The 15606-nt window shown below is 41.8% G+C and overlaps 1 protein-coding gene across 1 annotated transcript in view; it reads right to left on the reverse strand.

The window, feature by feature from the left end:
- The window catches only part of Dnah11 (dynein axonemal heavy chain 11), a 309803-nt gene that overhangs the window by 16793 nt on the left and 277404 nt on the right, over positions 1-15606 (reverse strand). Inside the window, exons 74-76 of the mRNA XM_029484410.1 lie at positions 14710-14937; positions 7159-7350; positions 104-223 (exon numbers count right to left, since the gene is read on the reverse strand). Coding sequence (XP_029340270.1) covers positions 104-223; positions 7159-7350; positions 14710-14937 — 540 coding nt within the window. The remainder of the gene's footprint in view (positions 1-103; positions 224-7158; positions 7351-14709; positions 14938-15606) is intronic.

Consider the following 15606-nt stretch of genomic DNA (forward strand, 5'->3'; position numbering starts at 1 on the left):
CACCCTTAGGAACACTTAAGAATTACATATACAGTAAAACAAAGTCTGAAAATTTCTTATTGGAATTTTTTTTCTCAGTAAAATAAGTTTCAAAATATCTTACCAGAGATGGATTCATGAATTCTTCTAGATACACCCGGCATAGTTTTCGATCCCAGGCATCTGTGATGTGGCCCCCATACATGATCTCCCCAAAGAGGTAACGGAGGTCTTCCCATGGGACCTGGGGGAGAGGGGTGTAAAACACACGTCTTACAGTTTCCTTTCCTGTTGATGTGACAAAATATCTAGACAGAAGCAATGGCAGCTCTGGGGCACAATTTCAAGTTTGTCATTTTGGGTTAGTCATGGTGCCAGGTAGGTGAAGCACCTGACCACATCATGTCCACAGATCAGAGGTGAACAGTTTAATGTGGCCATGCTGATAGTCTACCTTCTCTACCCCTTATACAGCCCAGGACCTAGCCCAGGGCCTGGCCCATGGAACGGTGCTGTTGCCCACATGCAGGCCAAGTCTTCCTAGCTCAATGAGCCCAGCTGAGATAACGCCCCACAGACACACTCACAGGCCAACCTAATCAACAGTCCCTCACGGAGACTCCTATACCAGGTGCTTCTAGATTGTGTCAACTTGACAAAGCTCACCACCATGCCACACAAATGCTCAGTACCAGGCCTAGAATATCTGTCCTAGCTGGCTAGCCAAGGCTACAAGCCCCTTTACCCTAACTGCCCTATTATGATCCTGTCAGCCACAGCTAAAACCAGTGTGGTCCTGTCTTTAAGTTTTTGTGTAGAACTTCTTGAGAGAATTATTTTCAGTGTATTCTAATAAATTTGACAAAGCTCAGCAACACCACACTTTACTATAGATTTTAGAGAAAACAGAGTCATCTTTGTAACAGGTTATGAGGTATATTGGAATTTCATCTAAAACTCCTGACCTGTTGTTTTCCCAGAGCTTCCCAGTCTTGTCTGCTGTTCTACTTTAGGTTTGTTTTTGGTTTTTGTTTTGTTTTTTTCATTTTTTATTGGTTATTTTATTTACATTTCAAACATTATTCCCCTTCCCAGTTTCCCCTCCACAAGCCCCCATCCTCTCGTCCCTCCCCCTGCCTCAATGAGTGTGCCCCCCCGCAGCCCCTAACTCCTGCCTCAGTGGCCTACCATTCCCCTCTCCTGGGCCATCAAGTATCCACTGGACCAAGGGGCTCCCCTCCCAGTGATGTCAGATAAGGCAGTCCTTTGCTACATATGCAGCTGGAGCCATTGGTACCCCCTGAGTAGTCTTTGGTTGGTGCTTTAGTCCCTGGGAGCTTTGGGGGGTCAGGTTGGTTGATATTGTTGTTCTTCCTATGAGGTTGCAAACCCCTTCAGCTCCAACAGTCCTTGCCCTAACTTCCCCATTGGGGTCCCTGTGCTCAGTCCAATGTTTAGCTGTGTACATCCGAATCTGTATTGGTCAGGATCTGGCAGAGCCTCTCAGGAGACAGCTTTATCCAGCTCCTGTCAGCAAGCACTTCTTGGCATCTGCAATAGTGTCTGGGTTTGGTGTGTGCATATAGGATAGATCCCCAGGTGGGGCAGTCTCTGGATGGCCTTTCCTTCAATCTCTGCTCCCTGTATTTCCTTTAGACAGGAGCAATTCTGGGTTAAAATTTTGGAGATGAGTGGGTGGCCCCATCACTCAACTAGAGGGCCATGCCTACCCTCTGGATATGGTCTCTATAGGTTCTCCCTCCCCTTTGTGGGGTATTTCGCTAATGTCATCCCCGTGGGGTCTTGGGAAACTCTTGCTTTCCTGTCATCCTGGACTTTCTTGCTGCTACCTCCAGGTCTCCATCCTCCATTGCTACACACCTCTGTTCAATTTCCTGACCCTCTGTACATCTCCTCCATCTCCTCCCATACCTGATTCTTCCCCTCTTTCCACCCCCTTCTCTTCCTCCCAAGTCCCTTCCACCCTCTACTTCCCTTGATTATTTTGTTCCCACTTCTAAGTAGGACTGAAACATCCACTCTTTGGTCTTCCTTCTTGAGATTCATGTGGTCCATGAGTTGTGTCGTGGGTATTCCATGCTCTTTGCCTAATATCCACTTACCAGTGAGTACATACTACGTGTGTTCTTTTGTGACTGAGTTACCTCACTCAGGATGATATTTTCTAGATCCATCCATTTGCCTGCTAATTTCATGAAGTCATTGTTTTTAATAGCTGAGTAGTATTCCATTGTGTAAATATATCACATTATCTGTATTCATTCCTCTGTTGAGGGGCATCTGAGCTGTTTCCAGCTTCTGGCTATTAAAAATATGGCTTCTGTGAACATATGGAGCACATGTCCTTATTACATGTAGGAGCATCTTCTGGGTATATGTCCAGGAGTGGTATAGCTGGGTCCTCAGATACTACTATGTTCAATTTTCTGAGGAACCGCCAAACTGATTTCCAGAGTGGTTGTACCAGCTTGCAATCCCACCAGCAATGGAGGAGTGTTCCTTTTTCTCACATCCTCACCAGCATCTGCTGTCACCCGAGTTTTTGATCTTAGCCATTCTGACTGTTGTGAGATGGAATCTCAGGGTCATTTTGATTTGCATTTCCCTGATGACTAAGGATGTTGAACCTTTCTTTAGGTGCTTCTCAGCCATTCGAGTTTCCTCAGTTGAGAATTCACTGTTTAGCTCTGTTCCCTATTTTAAAATAGTATTATTTGGTTCTCTGGAACCTAACTAATTTAGTTATTTGTATATATTGGATCTTGAGTAATCCCACTAAAATCAGGGACTAGAGACTCTCTCCCTATCTGTTCAATATAGTACTTGATGTCCTTGCTAGAGCAATTAGACAACAAAAGGAGGTCAAAGGGAAAGGAAGAAGTCAAAATATCACTTTTTACAGATGATATGATAGTATACTTAATTTACCCCAAAAATTCCACCAGAGAACTCCTATATCTGATAAACAACTTCAGCAAAGTGGCTGGATATAAAATCTGTATGTCAAGAACTTTAAATCTCTGAAGAAAGAAATCCAAGAAGACCTCAGAAAATGGAAAGATCTCTCATGCTCATGGATTGGCAGGATTAATATAGTAAAAATGGCCATCTCGCCGAAAGCAATATACAGATTCATTGCAATCCCCATCAAAATTCCAACTCAATTCTTTGTAGAATTAGAAAGAGCAATTTTCAACTTCATTTAGAATAGCAAAAAACCCAGGATAGCAAAAACTATTCTCAAAAATAAAAGAATATCTGGAGGAATCACCATCCCTGACCTTAAGCTGTACTACAAAGCAATGGTGATAAAAACTGCATGGTATTGGTACAGTGACAGACAGGTAGACCAATGGAATAGAATTGAAGACCCAGAAATGAACCCACACACCTATGGTCACTTGATCTTTGACAAAGAAGCTAAAACCATCCAGTGGGAAAAAAAGCATTTTCAACAAATGATGCTAGTTCAACTGTCAGTCAACATGTAGAAGAATGCAAATTGATTCATTCTTATCTCCCTGTACAAAGCTCAAGTCCAAGTGGATCAAGGACCTCCACTTAAAACCAAATACACTGAATCTAATAGAAGAGAAAGTGGGGAAAAGCCTCTAACACATGAGCATAGGGGAAATTTTCCTGAACAGAACACCAATGGGTTATGCTCTAAGATCAAGAATCAATAAATGGGACCTCATGATATTGCAAAGCTTCTGTAAGGCAAGGGACACTGTCAATAAGACAAAATGGCAACCAACAGATTGGGAAAAGATCTTTACCAATCCTATGTTAGTTTTTATTGAAAGGGTTTATTAAGCCTACAGGTTATACTCTACCATGGAGGAGAGCCAGGGCTGAAACTGAAGCAGAAATCATGCCAGAAGGGTCCTTACTGGCTTGCTCAGCTACCTATTGTGTGTAGTCCAGGCCTATCTGCCTAGGGGTGGCTCCAGCCACAGTAGGCTCAATCTCCACCCCCAACAATTAGCAGTTAAGGAGATGCCTCCAAGGCATGCCCACAGCTCAACCTGTCAATCAAACTGAAGGAAGCAATTCTTCTATTGAGCTTCCCTCTGAAGTCCAGTTGATACCCCACCCCAAGACTCATCATCGCCTCATCTAAAGTCTTTACTATGTGACTCAGATAGACAATTTATATTTGAAGTCTATTTGATTTCCATCAGTTTTGCAAAGACTGGGCACAAGGCTGTTTTGAGACCAGTGACTAACATAGGATGTTTTATTCACTGTATCTCCTTCTTTGCTGGCTTCACAGAGTTCAAGCCTCTCTCTGCTACCCCTTCCCTTCCTCCGGGTTTGCAAAACATGCCAGTTTGTGATGAAGCCTTTCTAGACAGGAACCTTTGTACCCCCGGTGGCAGTCTATTGCTTCCCGACGGTTCAAGTAAAATCGTAATTATAGCCTTCCCTGTGGCATGATGTGACAGAACAGAACGAGTCAAATTGCTGAGGCCATTCCAATGTACTTGCTACAAGTTCATATGAATTTGAAGAAATGAACCTAAAATGTGTCTTTCTCTTAAGCCGGTTTGATAGGAATGAGAAATGCAAGAAGTAACTAGACTACCTTGCCATGCCACAGACACCTTCTACAGAGCAGAATTGGATAGGAACAGACTTACCTGTATTTCCCATTCAGATTGAATGAATGCCCTACATGTCAGTAGTCAATATGTACTTCCCTCATAATTTTAATCAGCTAGGTCTTTTCTTTTCAATTATTGATTCTTTCTTCTAAACATTTATTCTTTCTCCTAAGCAGAATGTTTGTTCTTTAAAAAACCTTGTATGTGGGAGGACACAGTTGTGTGCAGTTTGCATGCACATGTACACATATAGAGACCAGAGGTTGAACTCCGGTATTCTCAATTATTTATTTTACCATGATGTTTTTCCTTAAAGCCAGGGGCTCTCACTTAGCTTGTAGCTCATGGATCGGCTGACTAAAGGAGCTCTAGACATCTACCTGCCTAGCCTTTCCAGCACCATGATCATAGGCATGTAGCTTTTTATACTTACACTGAGGAGAACTTGGGTCCTCATGTAACAAGCAAGCACTTTAGTGGTTGAGCTGTCTCTCAAACCCATAACCACTGTCTTTTAATACTATCTTGTAAAGAGCTGTGGTGATGCTGTTAGGGGAAGTTTAGGAGGTCTAGCCCTGCTGGAGGGAATAACACCACTGGATTTCTGGGGGGTGGGCTTTGAGATTAAAAGCTTTGCCTGTCTCCAGTCTTCATTCTCTGCTTCATGCTCATGGTGAGATGTGATCTCTCAGCTTCCTGCCTCTGCAGCAATGCCTGCTACCTTCTGCCATGCTGTCTCTGGCATCGGGGGCTCTAACCTTTTGGGAGTTTAAGGCAAAATAAACTTGTTTCTTTTTATAAGTTATCTTGGCCACAGAGTTTCATTTCAACAACAGAAATATACCTAATACGAGAACATCTTGTTCAAACAAATAGTATGTGCACGTTAAATTCATTCCCAGCTCTCGATAACTTGCATTGTAATATGTGGCAAATGACTTTGGCCAATATATCAGACACATGACAAGTTAAACACGTATAGCTGTGTTGACCCTTGAGCCACAGAAGGAACAGCAGGTTACAGTGAAGTTTACCCAACCAACTGTGGGGCGGCTGTGAAGGCTGGAGACGAAGCACAGCCTTCTCTCCTTCCTCCCCTCCTTGTCTGCCTCTATTGTGTGCAGAGCTCAGCTGACAGAGGACTGCCCATCTGGATCCAGACTCATGGACAGTCACAAAGGACATCAGTGGAAATATTAACTGATCTATTTCTCCCTTCAGAACTGTTAGAATAATTGTGTGTGTGTAATAGTTTACATAAAACATGCTGAGATCCACTGGGCCTGGTAGAGCAGACCTATAATCTTAGCTACCCAGGAGCCCAAGGCAAGAGAAACTCAAAGTCAAGCCAGCTTGGGCTATATAGAGTGAGTTCAAAACCAAGCCTAGACAACCAACATAGTGAAACCCTATCTTAGAGTAGGGTTGAGGATGTATCTCAGTGGTAATGCCCTTGCCTAGCATGTATGGAGCCTTAAATTCAATCTCTAGTACTAAAATAATAATTAATAATAATAGTTATAATAATAAAATAAAGTAAAAAAATAAAAAGCAGAACAAAAACAAGACAACCACTCAAAGAAGAAAGAAGTATGGGACCACTGATCAGAAACTATATAAAACCCATTTACTTTGAAATAACACTCAGAATATGTCTCTGGAAAGAAGGCACCCTTGATATATGTTGTGTGTGTATACTGTCATAGCAGCCAAGCTGCCTCACAAACCTAAGATAACACTGTGGAAAGCCTGTAATAATGGTTACCAAAAGAGCAATAAGCTATTGTTTTATTAGGGACATGGATAGGAGTCTATAAAGGCATGTTATAGACAGCCTCTGATTGGTTTGATAAACATATCTACTGATGTCACTTAATGGGAAAAGTTCCCTTGTGGAGATGATGCTGGCTTAGCCCTCCTTAGGAACTAACGTTCTCTTCTGCAGCCCAATCTCGTGATTTGAGAGTTTACACAACTGTTCTCCATGAGGCTTTCCCATACCCATCTGCAAATGCATTTTAGTTCCTGGATACAATCATCCGTCTCCCTTTAACTTCAAATCAAGGTGAACATTACCGAGAAAGTCACAACAAGGTGGCATTTCTAATACATAATAATGACATATGCAGGGAATGCACCATTATTGATACATGTGACGCACTGTAAATTGCTTCCATCATCAAAGCTAATTGTGGTGATTATTAATGCAGTGTTATGAACTGTCAGAACTGCTGGATGTAATTACATTTGTGCAAATGCTTCATTGCCTGCCTAATGAATCTGGCATAGATGCACATGTAAACCACTGTTTTTGTTAACATAATGAAGGACATTTTTTTTTTTTTTTGCATAAGCTACTGGTGTAGAACTGGTTTAACCTGTCTTATAAAAACCTTTACTTTGGTTTATTTTCACACTTGGCAGACGCTTTTGTAGTGTTGGCTGTTTCAATAATAGTTTCAAAAGAGAAACAGTAGTCCATTCTGTTAGCACCCAAAGACTGGCAGATTCCACAAACTGCTTGGAAGGGGTTAATGACCACGGCACTTACGTTAGGGTTTGCCTCTAAGTAGTTGTAGAGGATGTTGGTGCAGATAGTCAGGTCTCCAGGACTGAAAGGATAGCTTCGGCTCCAGCCCTGTGGACCGAATCTCAGTCTCCCTGCCACACAGGCATGGAAGTAGCACAGAGAGAAGAGGATGCTTTTAAACTCCTGATCTTTGGAACACATCTCAAGTGTATCCTGAGAGGAAAGACAAAGCGTGACTGATTAATGGTCTGTACAGTGTATAAGGGCAAAGGCCTGGATTCCCGTTACCCCTGTGAATGGCTTCAGAATAATCAGCCATTTGTCCAAGACAAATGGAGACCATTTGGCTTTCCAGAAAAGTAAGAAGAAGGCTTTTTTCGCCCCTTTTTGTGACAGTCTCTCATGTATCCCAGGCTAGCCAGGACTTTGCTATATAGGCATGGATGCCCTTGGATATCCTTGAACTCCAGATCTGCCTGTCCTCACCTCACAAATGCTGGGGTTACAGGACTGTGCCACTTGCACCTGGTTTAGCAGGTATGGGGATTAGTCTCAGGCTTTCGTACATTCTCCCAGCCAAGCAATAACCCCAGCCTGTGTTCCTCCTTAATATCTCTAGGTTTTCTAGAAAATAAGGCCCCTCATTTTAAGGGTGCTAATGCTTCTGATATCCTTTTCCCCTGGAGAACAGAAGAGTGTGGATGATATAATCTTAGACCCATCATTAGCAGAATTCTAGGCAGTCCCCATTCCTCATTCTTCCCAGTTCCATGGTGACTAAGATCATCTGTGCACATGGTCACCCACTGAAAGACTGTCCCCAAACCTCTTTTGAAGCCACAGGTGCTACATCACCAAGGCTTTACTGACAGATTTTGAGCAGAAGTGATTGGCATAATTTCCCTTCCATGTCATTTGCTTAAGATGAGGACTTGGCTTGTCCACATCACCACTTTTTTCTGTGACGAACAATGATGACCAGACAAGCCTGGCACCCTCCAGTCAGGTGTGGTGGGGGCACACATCAGCAGGGTGTGGTGTGAGAGCACCCGGGTATCTTGCTGTAGTCACTATAATCTGATTTGTGTGTGTTTATTATGTGCTCCTAGGGTTTGAACCTTGTACCTCACTCATGCATGCTAGCGCTCCAGTGCTCAGCTTGATTTCCAGCCCTGCTCCTCTGTATCACACCAGTTTAGTTCATCCTTAGTTAACCTAGGACACATGACTTTCCAATGAACTGAGGAAGAATTATTGTTGAAGTGACTGAGTGGCATACGGAGCTCAGTGTGTGGATTACATCTGCAGGATTTCTGTATGTCAGGGGAGGGGGCTAGGTCCTAGCAAGCTACATTGACACAGCTAAGGCCCCCATTAGTGGTCCAATACCAAGATGAGAAACATCAGACCTACTTCTAAGAAGTACTCTAGCCAGTCTCAAATTCATCAAACAAGAAAAATAAGTCAAGGATTGGGCCCAGGCTGAGCCTTCCTGCCTACTCTCCTAGACGCCCAACCACACCTAGTTCATATTTAAAATGGCTCTAATCACTTTGATCACATATCAAGACTATTTAGGAACACTGAGAGAAATCCATGTCTGGCATCCCAGGGGACTTCTGGGTTGGGTTTGCTGCCATCGACCATCACCAGGGAAGTGTTCCACCTCTGCTAATAATACCTGCAGCAGAATTGGCTTTGCTAAATATAGTTTCATAATCGCCTGGCTACATGTAGTTCAGAGCCAAGAGGATCTCTTAAGTTGCACTAAATTAGACTATTTTTAGGTGGTTCATGGGGATAAGAGCTGTGTGATAACCAAAAATAAGAATTTCCACAAATATAAATAAAAAGGCAAGATGGTAAAAGAAGATAAATGCTATAATTTTTAAGGCTGTAAAAAAATGTTACCTGTAAGTGTGTGGTATTTCTAAAAAACAAATTATTTTTGAAATTTCATATCAGAACTATAATCTAACAAGATACTAAGTAGCCACTTGTATTAATCACATAAAAACCCAAGGTACTACACAAAGTACAGTAATTCGATCTATTATCATATGCAACTTGGTTTTATCTTCAGTGTTAAAAAAAGAAAAGAGCCAGTGCCCATTGGGTTATTATATTCTACCAGCATAATAAACATTATAGGAAGAAAATGTGAGCTGGGCATGTCTGACAGTGTGGTCCTATCCATTCCATATTTTGAAACAGTTGTACATTTTATACAACAACTGATAAACAAATGGGCATCAGAAAACAGCCAGGTTGGGGTACGGCCCAGTTGGCAGAATGCTTGCCTATCTTGCACAAAGCCCTGGATTTCATCCCCTGTGCCATGTGAACAGGGAATGGTGGTGCAGCACATGGGTGGCAGAGGCAGAAAGATGAAAAGTCCAACATTGCCTCAGCTACACAGGAAGTTAAGTCAAGCCTACACAAAACCACGCCAAAAAGACACAAAGTAGAAATTCAAAAAGGGAGGGAGGGAGGGAGGGAAGAAAAAGAAAGAAAGAAAGAAAGAAAGAAAGAAAGAAAGAAAGAAAGAAAGAAAGAAAGAAAGAAAGAGAAAGACAGACAGACTACATAATTAGGGTTGTTAACAGGAAACAGGTACCATCATTGATCTGTCAAATTGTGTAGCTGGTACACATCTTCTGTCTGTACAGGCACGTTTCCCAGGAAAAAAAAAGGAATCTATACTATTGCTCTAAAAACAACATGGTCAGTTTGTATGAAAAGAACCCCAAATGGCAGTTCTTTATGACATCTCCAAAGGCAGATACCCTTGAGCTAAAAGCTGTGTAGGTTGGTAGCATCTTGCCAGAAATGGTTCTTTTAGCATTTCATCTCCCAATGATCAGATTTGCAGAAACATTCTTGAATGTTTGCCAGGAGCAAAATACTGATGTGAAATGAACTTTATTCATTTGCAATGAGTATGCCAAAGTTTTGATATAAATTCTAATTTAAGAAGAAAGATTATAAAGATAGATTTAGGGGGCAGTGTGATGATTAGGTAGATAAGGAATCACACTGTGAAAGCAAGAAGACTTGAGTTCAAATCTCCAACACCCATGTAAAGCTATAGGTAACAATGTGGACCTGTAACCCCAGCATTTCAGGATGAAGATAGATGGATCATAGGAGCTTGCTAGCCAATCAATGAAAGACCCTATCTAAAAGATAAGGTAGAGAGATTGGGGAAGACACCTGGCACTATCCTCTGGCTTCAGCATGGGTATATGTTGCTAAACACATGAATGAATACATTTCCTATGCATATAACCATGAGCTGCATGCATGTGCATATGTGCTCACACATGCATCTCCCCCGCCCCCGCCCCCCAAAAAAACCCTATAGACTTAAGGCAACATAATTAACTTTGGCCCATGAAGTAAGTCCAGTTCCCTGCTATGTATTTTTCAAATTCTATAGTTTTTATTTTCTGTAGTTGTCTATGGTCAACTACAGCCCAAACAATATTAAATAGAAAATGTAAGAAACAGTTCTTGTATTTTAAACTGCTTGTTACCTTATAGTGTTATGACTGTCCCATTTTACCATTGTTAATCCCTTATTGTGATAAATCTGGAAGTTAAACTTTATCATACATATGTATGTGTATATATATGTGTATATATATATATACATGCTGGGGGCATGGACATGGGGCTGCCACTCTACCCATCACCTATGGACTTGGGAAAGTGATATAACTATGAGGATACACATGAGGGTGGGCAGCTGGGAGACAACATTGTGGTGACCCAGATAAGCTTTGAAGGGTATGTGTATGTATAGATTTATAGATGTATAGATACATATCATATATGTATGCATGTATATATGTATGTTTGTATGTATGACCACATACAGTCTATGGAGGATTTAGTATTACCTTGATTTCCAGTTTCTATCGAGCATCTTGGTACACATGCTACATGGAAAAGGTATGACTGAAATATTACTTTATGGGATGTGTCTTTGCAAGAAAACAAACATGTTCCCTTTGTCAGTTCTTATTCCTCCTTTCAGTCAGCCTTCTGCTGAGGGCATGGACATGGGGCTGCCACTCTACCCATCACCTATGGACTCGAGAAAGTGATGTAACTATGAAGATACACATGAGGGTGGGTGGCTGGGAGAGAACATTGTGGTGACCCAGATGAGCTTTGAAGGATGTGTCACTTATTCTTCTGTCACTGATGAAACATGGTGAGCAAGTCATATTATAGAAGGAAGAGTTTATTTTAGCTTATAGTTCCAAGGGCATAGAAGTCCAGGCTGCTTGGGAGCTATGACAGCAAGCTGCAGACATAAACAGAGAGCTAAGAGATCACAACCACAAACAGGAAGCAGAGTGAGCAAGCTGGAAGTGGGGCCAGGTTATAAACTCTCAGAGCCTGCCCCAGTGACAGAACTTTTCCATTACCCCCTGTAACTTCCACAAACAGCGACATCAACTGGGGACCAAATGTGGAGCCCACGGATGTCATTTCTCATTTAAACTACCTCAAGGGACTTGCCTCTAGAATTCTCCTTTATCAGGAACATTTCCCACCTTGTTTAAACCAGTTGTTGTCTCTTCAAGAACATCTTTAAAAAATAAAACGAAACAAACCCACTAACTCTGATTTTGATAAAAGTGTTCCAGAAGCCCATCTACAGCCAGCCACGGGGCACAGGCGACTCCCTTCTAAAGAGATGTGTGAGTCAGGTTGGTAGGCCCCGGAATCACCTACAAGACAAGCCTCTGGAAATGCCTGTGAAGGCTCATCTAGACTAGGTTAACCAAGGTGGTGAGACCCAGCCTAAATGTGGAGAGCTCCATTCAATGGGCTGGGGTCTCAGACTAAATAAAATGGAGACATAAGACAGAGAATAAACATTTGCTTCTTTCTGCTTCATGACCACGGATTCAGTGTGACAGGGCATCTCTTGTTCCTGCTGACATCTTCCCTGCCATGGTAGACTGTGTGCCTGGAGCTAGAAGCCAAGCGGCTCTGTCAGAGTCTTTTATCATAGCAACAGGAGAAATATCTAGAACATAATCTGGACAAAAATGCCTTTTGTTTCTGACATAATGGCAAACCAGCATCTTTGAACCTTTACATTTCTGTAATGTTTCCCTTTAATGGGTTTTAAAAATAGGCTTAAACGTACATGTGAACAGATAATTATTTGTTTTTGCTTTTTTAGGGTTAACTAAGTCTCAGTTTTTGAGAGATCTTTTTCCTATTACAAAGACATTTTCTTCTTTAAAGTTATTAAAAGCCTTTCAACAAATGTATCTTTCAATTGATGTATGTAGTTGTACAGACAGCTGTTGGGAGAGCCATATGTCCTTTGTTCTTAGGTATTCACAGACACTTTGGGGAAATCTTTCCCTGTCAGCATAGTTTGGGAATGTGCACTTCCCTATCGAGATCATCCAAAGTTACAATCTGTAGAGTTGAACAGGTACAGCCCCCACAGACTTGTGTGTTTAAATGCCTGGCCCTTGGAGAGTGGCACAATTAGGAGATGTGGCCTCCTAAGAGGAATTGTATCACAATGGGGGTGGGCTTTGAGGTCCCCTCTGCTGAAGCTATGCCCAGTGTGGCTCACGGTTGCTTCTGCTGCCTACAGATCAAGATGTAGAATTCTCAGCTCCTTCTCCAGCAGCATGTCTGGCTACATGCTGCCATGCTTCCTGCTATGATGGTAATGGACTAAACGAACCTCTGAAGCAGGAAGTCAGCCCAAATTAAATGTTTTCCTTTGTAAGATTTGCTGTGGTTACGGCATCTCTTCACAGCAATACGAACTCTAAGACACACCCTTTTCACCAATAAACCAAAGAATAACTGAATAGAAGCATATTTTTTCATAAAAGGTTTATTTCTATGTATAAGAAGAAGTGTCTCAGAGGACTGTGTAAATTTGTAACTATATCAAATTCCTATTGTATGAGTATTTTTAGAAAGAGTTGCACATTGCAAATATTTAACATATTCAACAAGACTTTTTGAGTGTCTACTGTTTATACAGTCTTCTTTATAATATGCTATAAATTACTCATTTAAGTAAATAGTAATTGTTTTCATTAACATCTTACTTTAGAGAAAGCCATTCAATATTATTCCCTCAACGAATTTGGTACTGACCCTAAAAGGTACAAGAAGAAAGTTAAGCGTGTTGGTGTGCTTTATGAAAAATAATATTTCTAACAGTACATCCAGTATTCATCATCAAATCATTCTTCCTTAGGGCTAAAGTTTATCAAAACTTTCCAAGAAGTTAGAAGAATATCAATGCAGAGCAATGCCAGGAAAGGAAACTCAAAGACCGGGTTATGATCCAGCGAGATATAACAATTTGCATGAAGAAAATGATTGTAATTGAATTAATATTAATTTTCATAAAGTAGTATTTGAGAAGAAAACAAAAATCTAAGAACACTAGAGTTTCAGTGTGACATGCACTGCATGGGCTTCTGTGTTTTAGTGCCCAGTTGCTGGATGGTGATACTATTTGGAGAGGTTATGGACCATTTGGGAAGTGGAACACAGTGGAAGAAAGTAGATCACTAGGGGGTGGGCCTTGAACATTATAGCCCAACCTTGGCTCCTCAGATGCCTACCTTCCTCCATCCCTCTCTCCCTTCTCTCCTCCCTCCATCCCTCCATCTCTCCCACCCCCATAACGTTTCTTTCTGACCTAGCCATGTAGTAAGCAGCCCCAGCAGCAAGCCTCTGAGGTAATGGGTAGAACCTTAGCTACCCCACTACTGTGGAGGGTGTCACCCTAAATTGCGAGCTAAGATAAATTCTTAACTCTTCAGTTGCTTCTCATCAGGTAACAAGTCCCTACTATAGGGTTTATCTTGGATATAACATCAAAGCCAAGTCTACAGCATCACATTGACACAGTAACAAACACATCAGATACACACTACAGAAGAGGGGTCTCAAATTTGCCTAGGTCATGCTATATTTTCTTAATTTTAGGTGAAACATAAATGTATTCCTAGTCATTAAAATAGCAACAGGGAATTTTTCTTCTGAAGAGTAATACACAGGAAGATAGAATGGGGGGAAGAGGAAGGGCACCAGCAAGAGGGGGCACAAGAAAGGGTAATAAGAGTAACGAGGAATAGATATCATCACTGTACACTATATACATGCACGAGCATGTCACAATGAAACCCATTACTTTATGCATAATCAACATACACCAATTTAAAAAGAAAAAAAAAATGCCCGTGAGCACATGTGGGGACATGCACACACACACACACACACACATACACACACACACAAATGCTCTCATGCATGCACACACACACACACACACAAACGCTTTCATGCATGCACACACACACACACAAATGCTCTCATGCATGCACACACACATGTGCACACACACGTGACATACACATGCATGGTGCACACAATACATGTGCATACATACACACACAGATTTTTCACTTCATCAGTCTAAATAAGACACATGAGTTGAGGAAGGCCCTGCTGTCTCTTGAGAAGACACCAGCTTTGCTGTTAGACCAGCTGCATCTGCTTTCTTACCTGGTCAAAGTTGTACAGAGCAGCATGTAGGTTGGCCAGCATTCCTGTGGGGGGCTCGTTAGTGATCTTAATGGAATTTTCCAGGAGGCCTTGAGGGATTATGGGCTCATGTTGGGAAGGTACAGTCTCAGCACTCAGGAACACCCTGTAATCTCTGTGGCTTCCTTGACTGAATTTTTCAAGGAGTTTCTCCAGAGTTCCCAGCCACTTGGCTACCAGATGAACATTCTGCAAGACATCAGGGCTTGTGACTCCTATGGAGTTTCAGGATAGGACCTGAATTATAGTACTAGAACTTTTCCCTGTGTATGAACATGTTGCCAACTCAGAGAACCATGACATGTTTCTGGCCTTGAATTCACAGAGATCTGTCTGCCTCTGCTTCCCAGTGCTAGAACTAAAAGTATCATGCCCTGCTTCTTTGTTTTTATCCAGAAAAAGAAAAACAAACATCCAGACGGATTGGGACACTGAACATGCTGAATCCTGTAAAATCACTGTCAGTTGTCATTATAAAGTCACACCCCCAGTCCATCTGACCTATTTCACACAGTGACCCTCCAATCACTTTGCCCTACAACTTTGCTAAGTTCAAGCCCAATTGCTGAGACATATCTGGGTTAACTTAATTAAATATAAGCTCTAATAGGGCATAAAAGAACCTGACCCCTTACTTCATTTGGAAACCTCCTCTATTCAAACTCCCCATTAACATGTAGACTCAAATGATGTAAGGGAAAAAGAGAGAACTATACTCACTTTGTAAGATGCTCTGTGTATTCCTAATATATTCTATTTCTTAAATCCCAGTGTAGTCAATAAATCTACCCCTCCCTCAAAGACATATATCTTCTCTTCTCCTCTCTCTCTCTCTCTCTCTCTCTCTCTCTCTCTCTC

This window comes from Mus caroli, chromosome 12, assembly GCF_900094665.2.
Source record: "Mus caroli chromosome 12, CAROLI_EIJ_v1.1, whole genome shotgun sequence".
NCBI classification, from domain to species: Eukaryota; Metazoa; Chordata; class Mammalia; order Rodentia; family Muridae; genus Mus; species Mus caroli.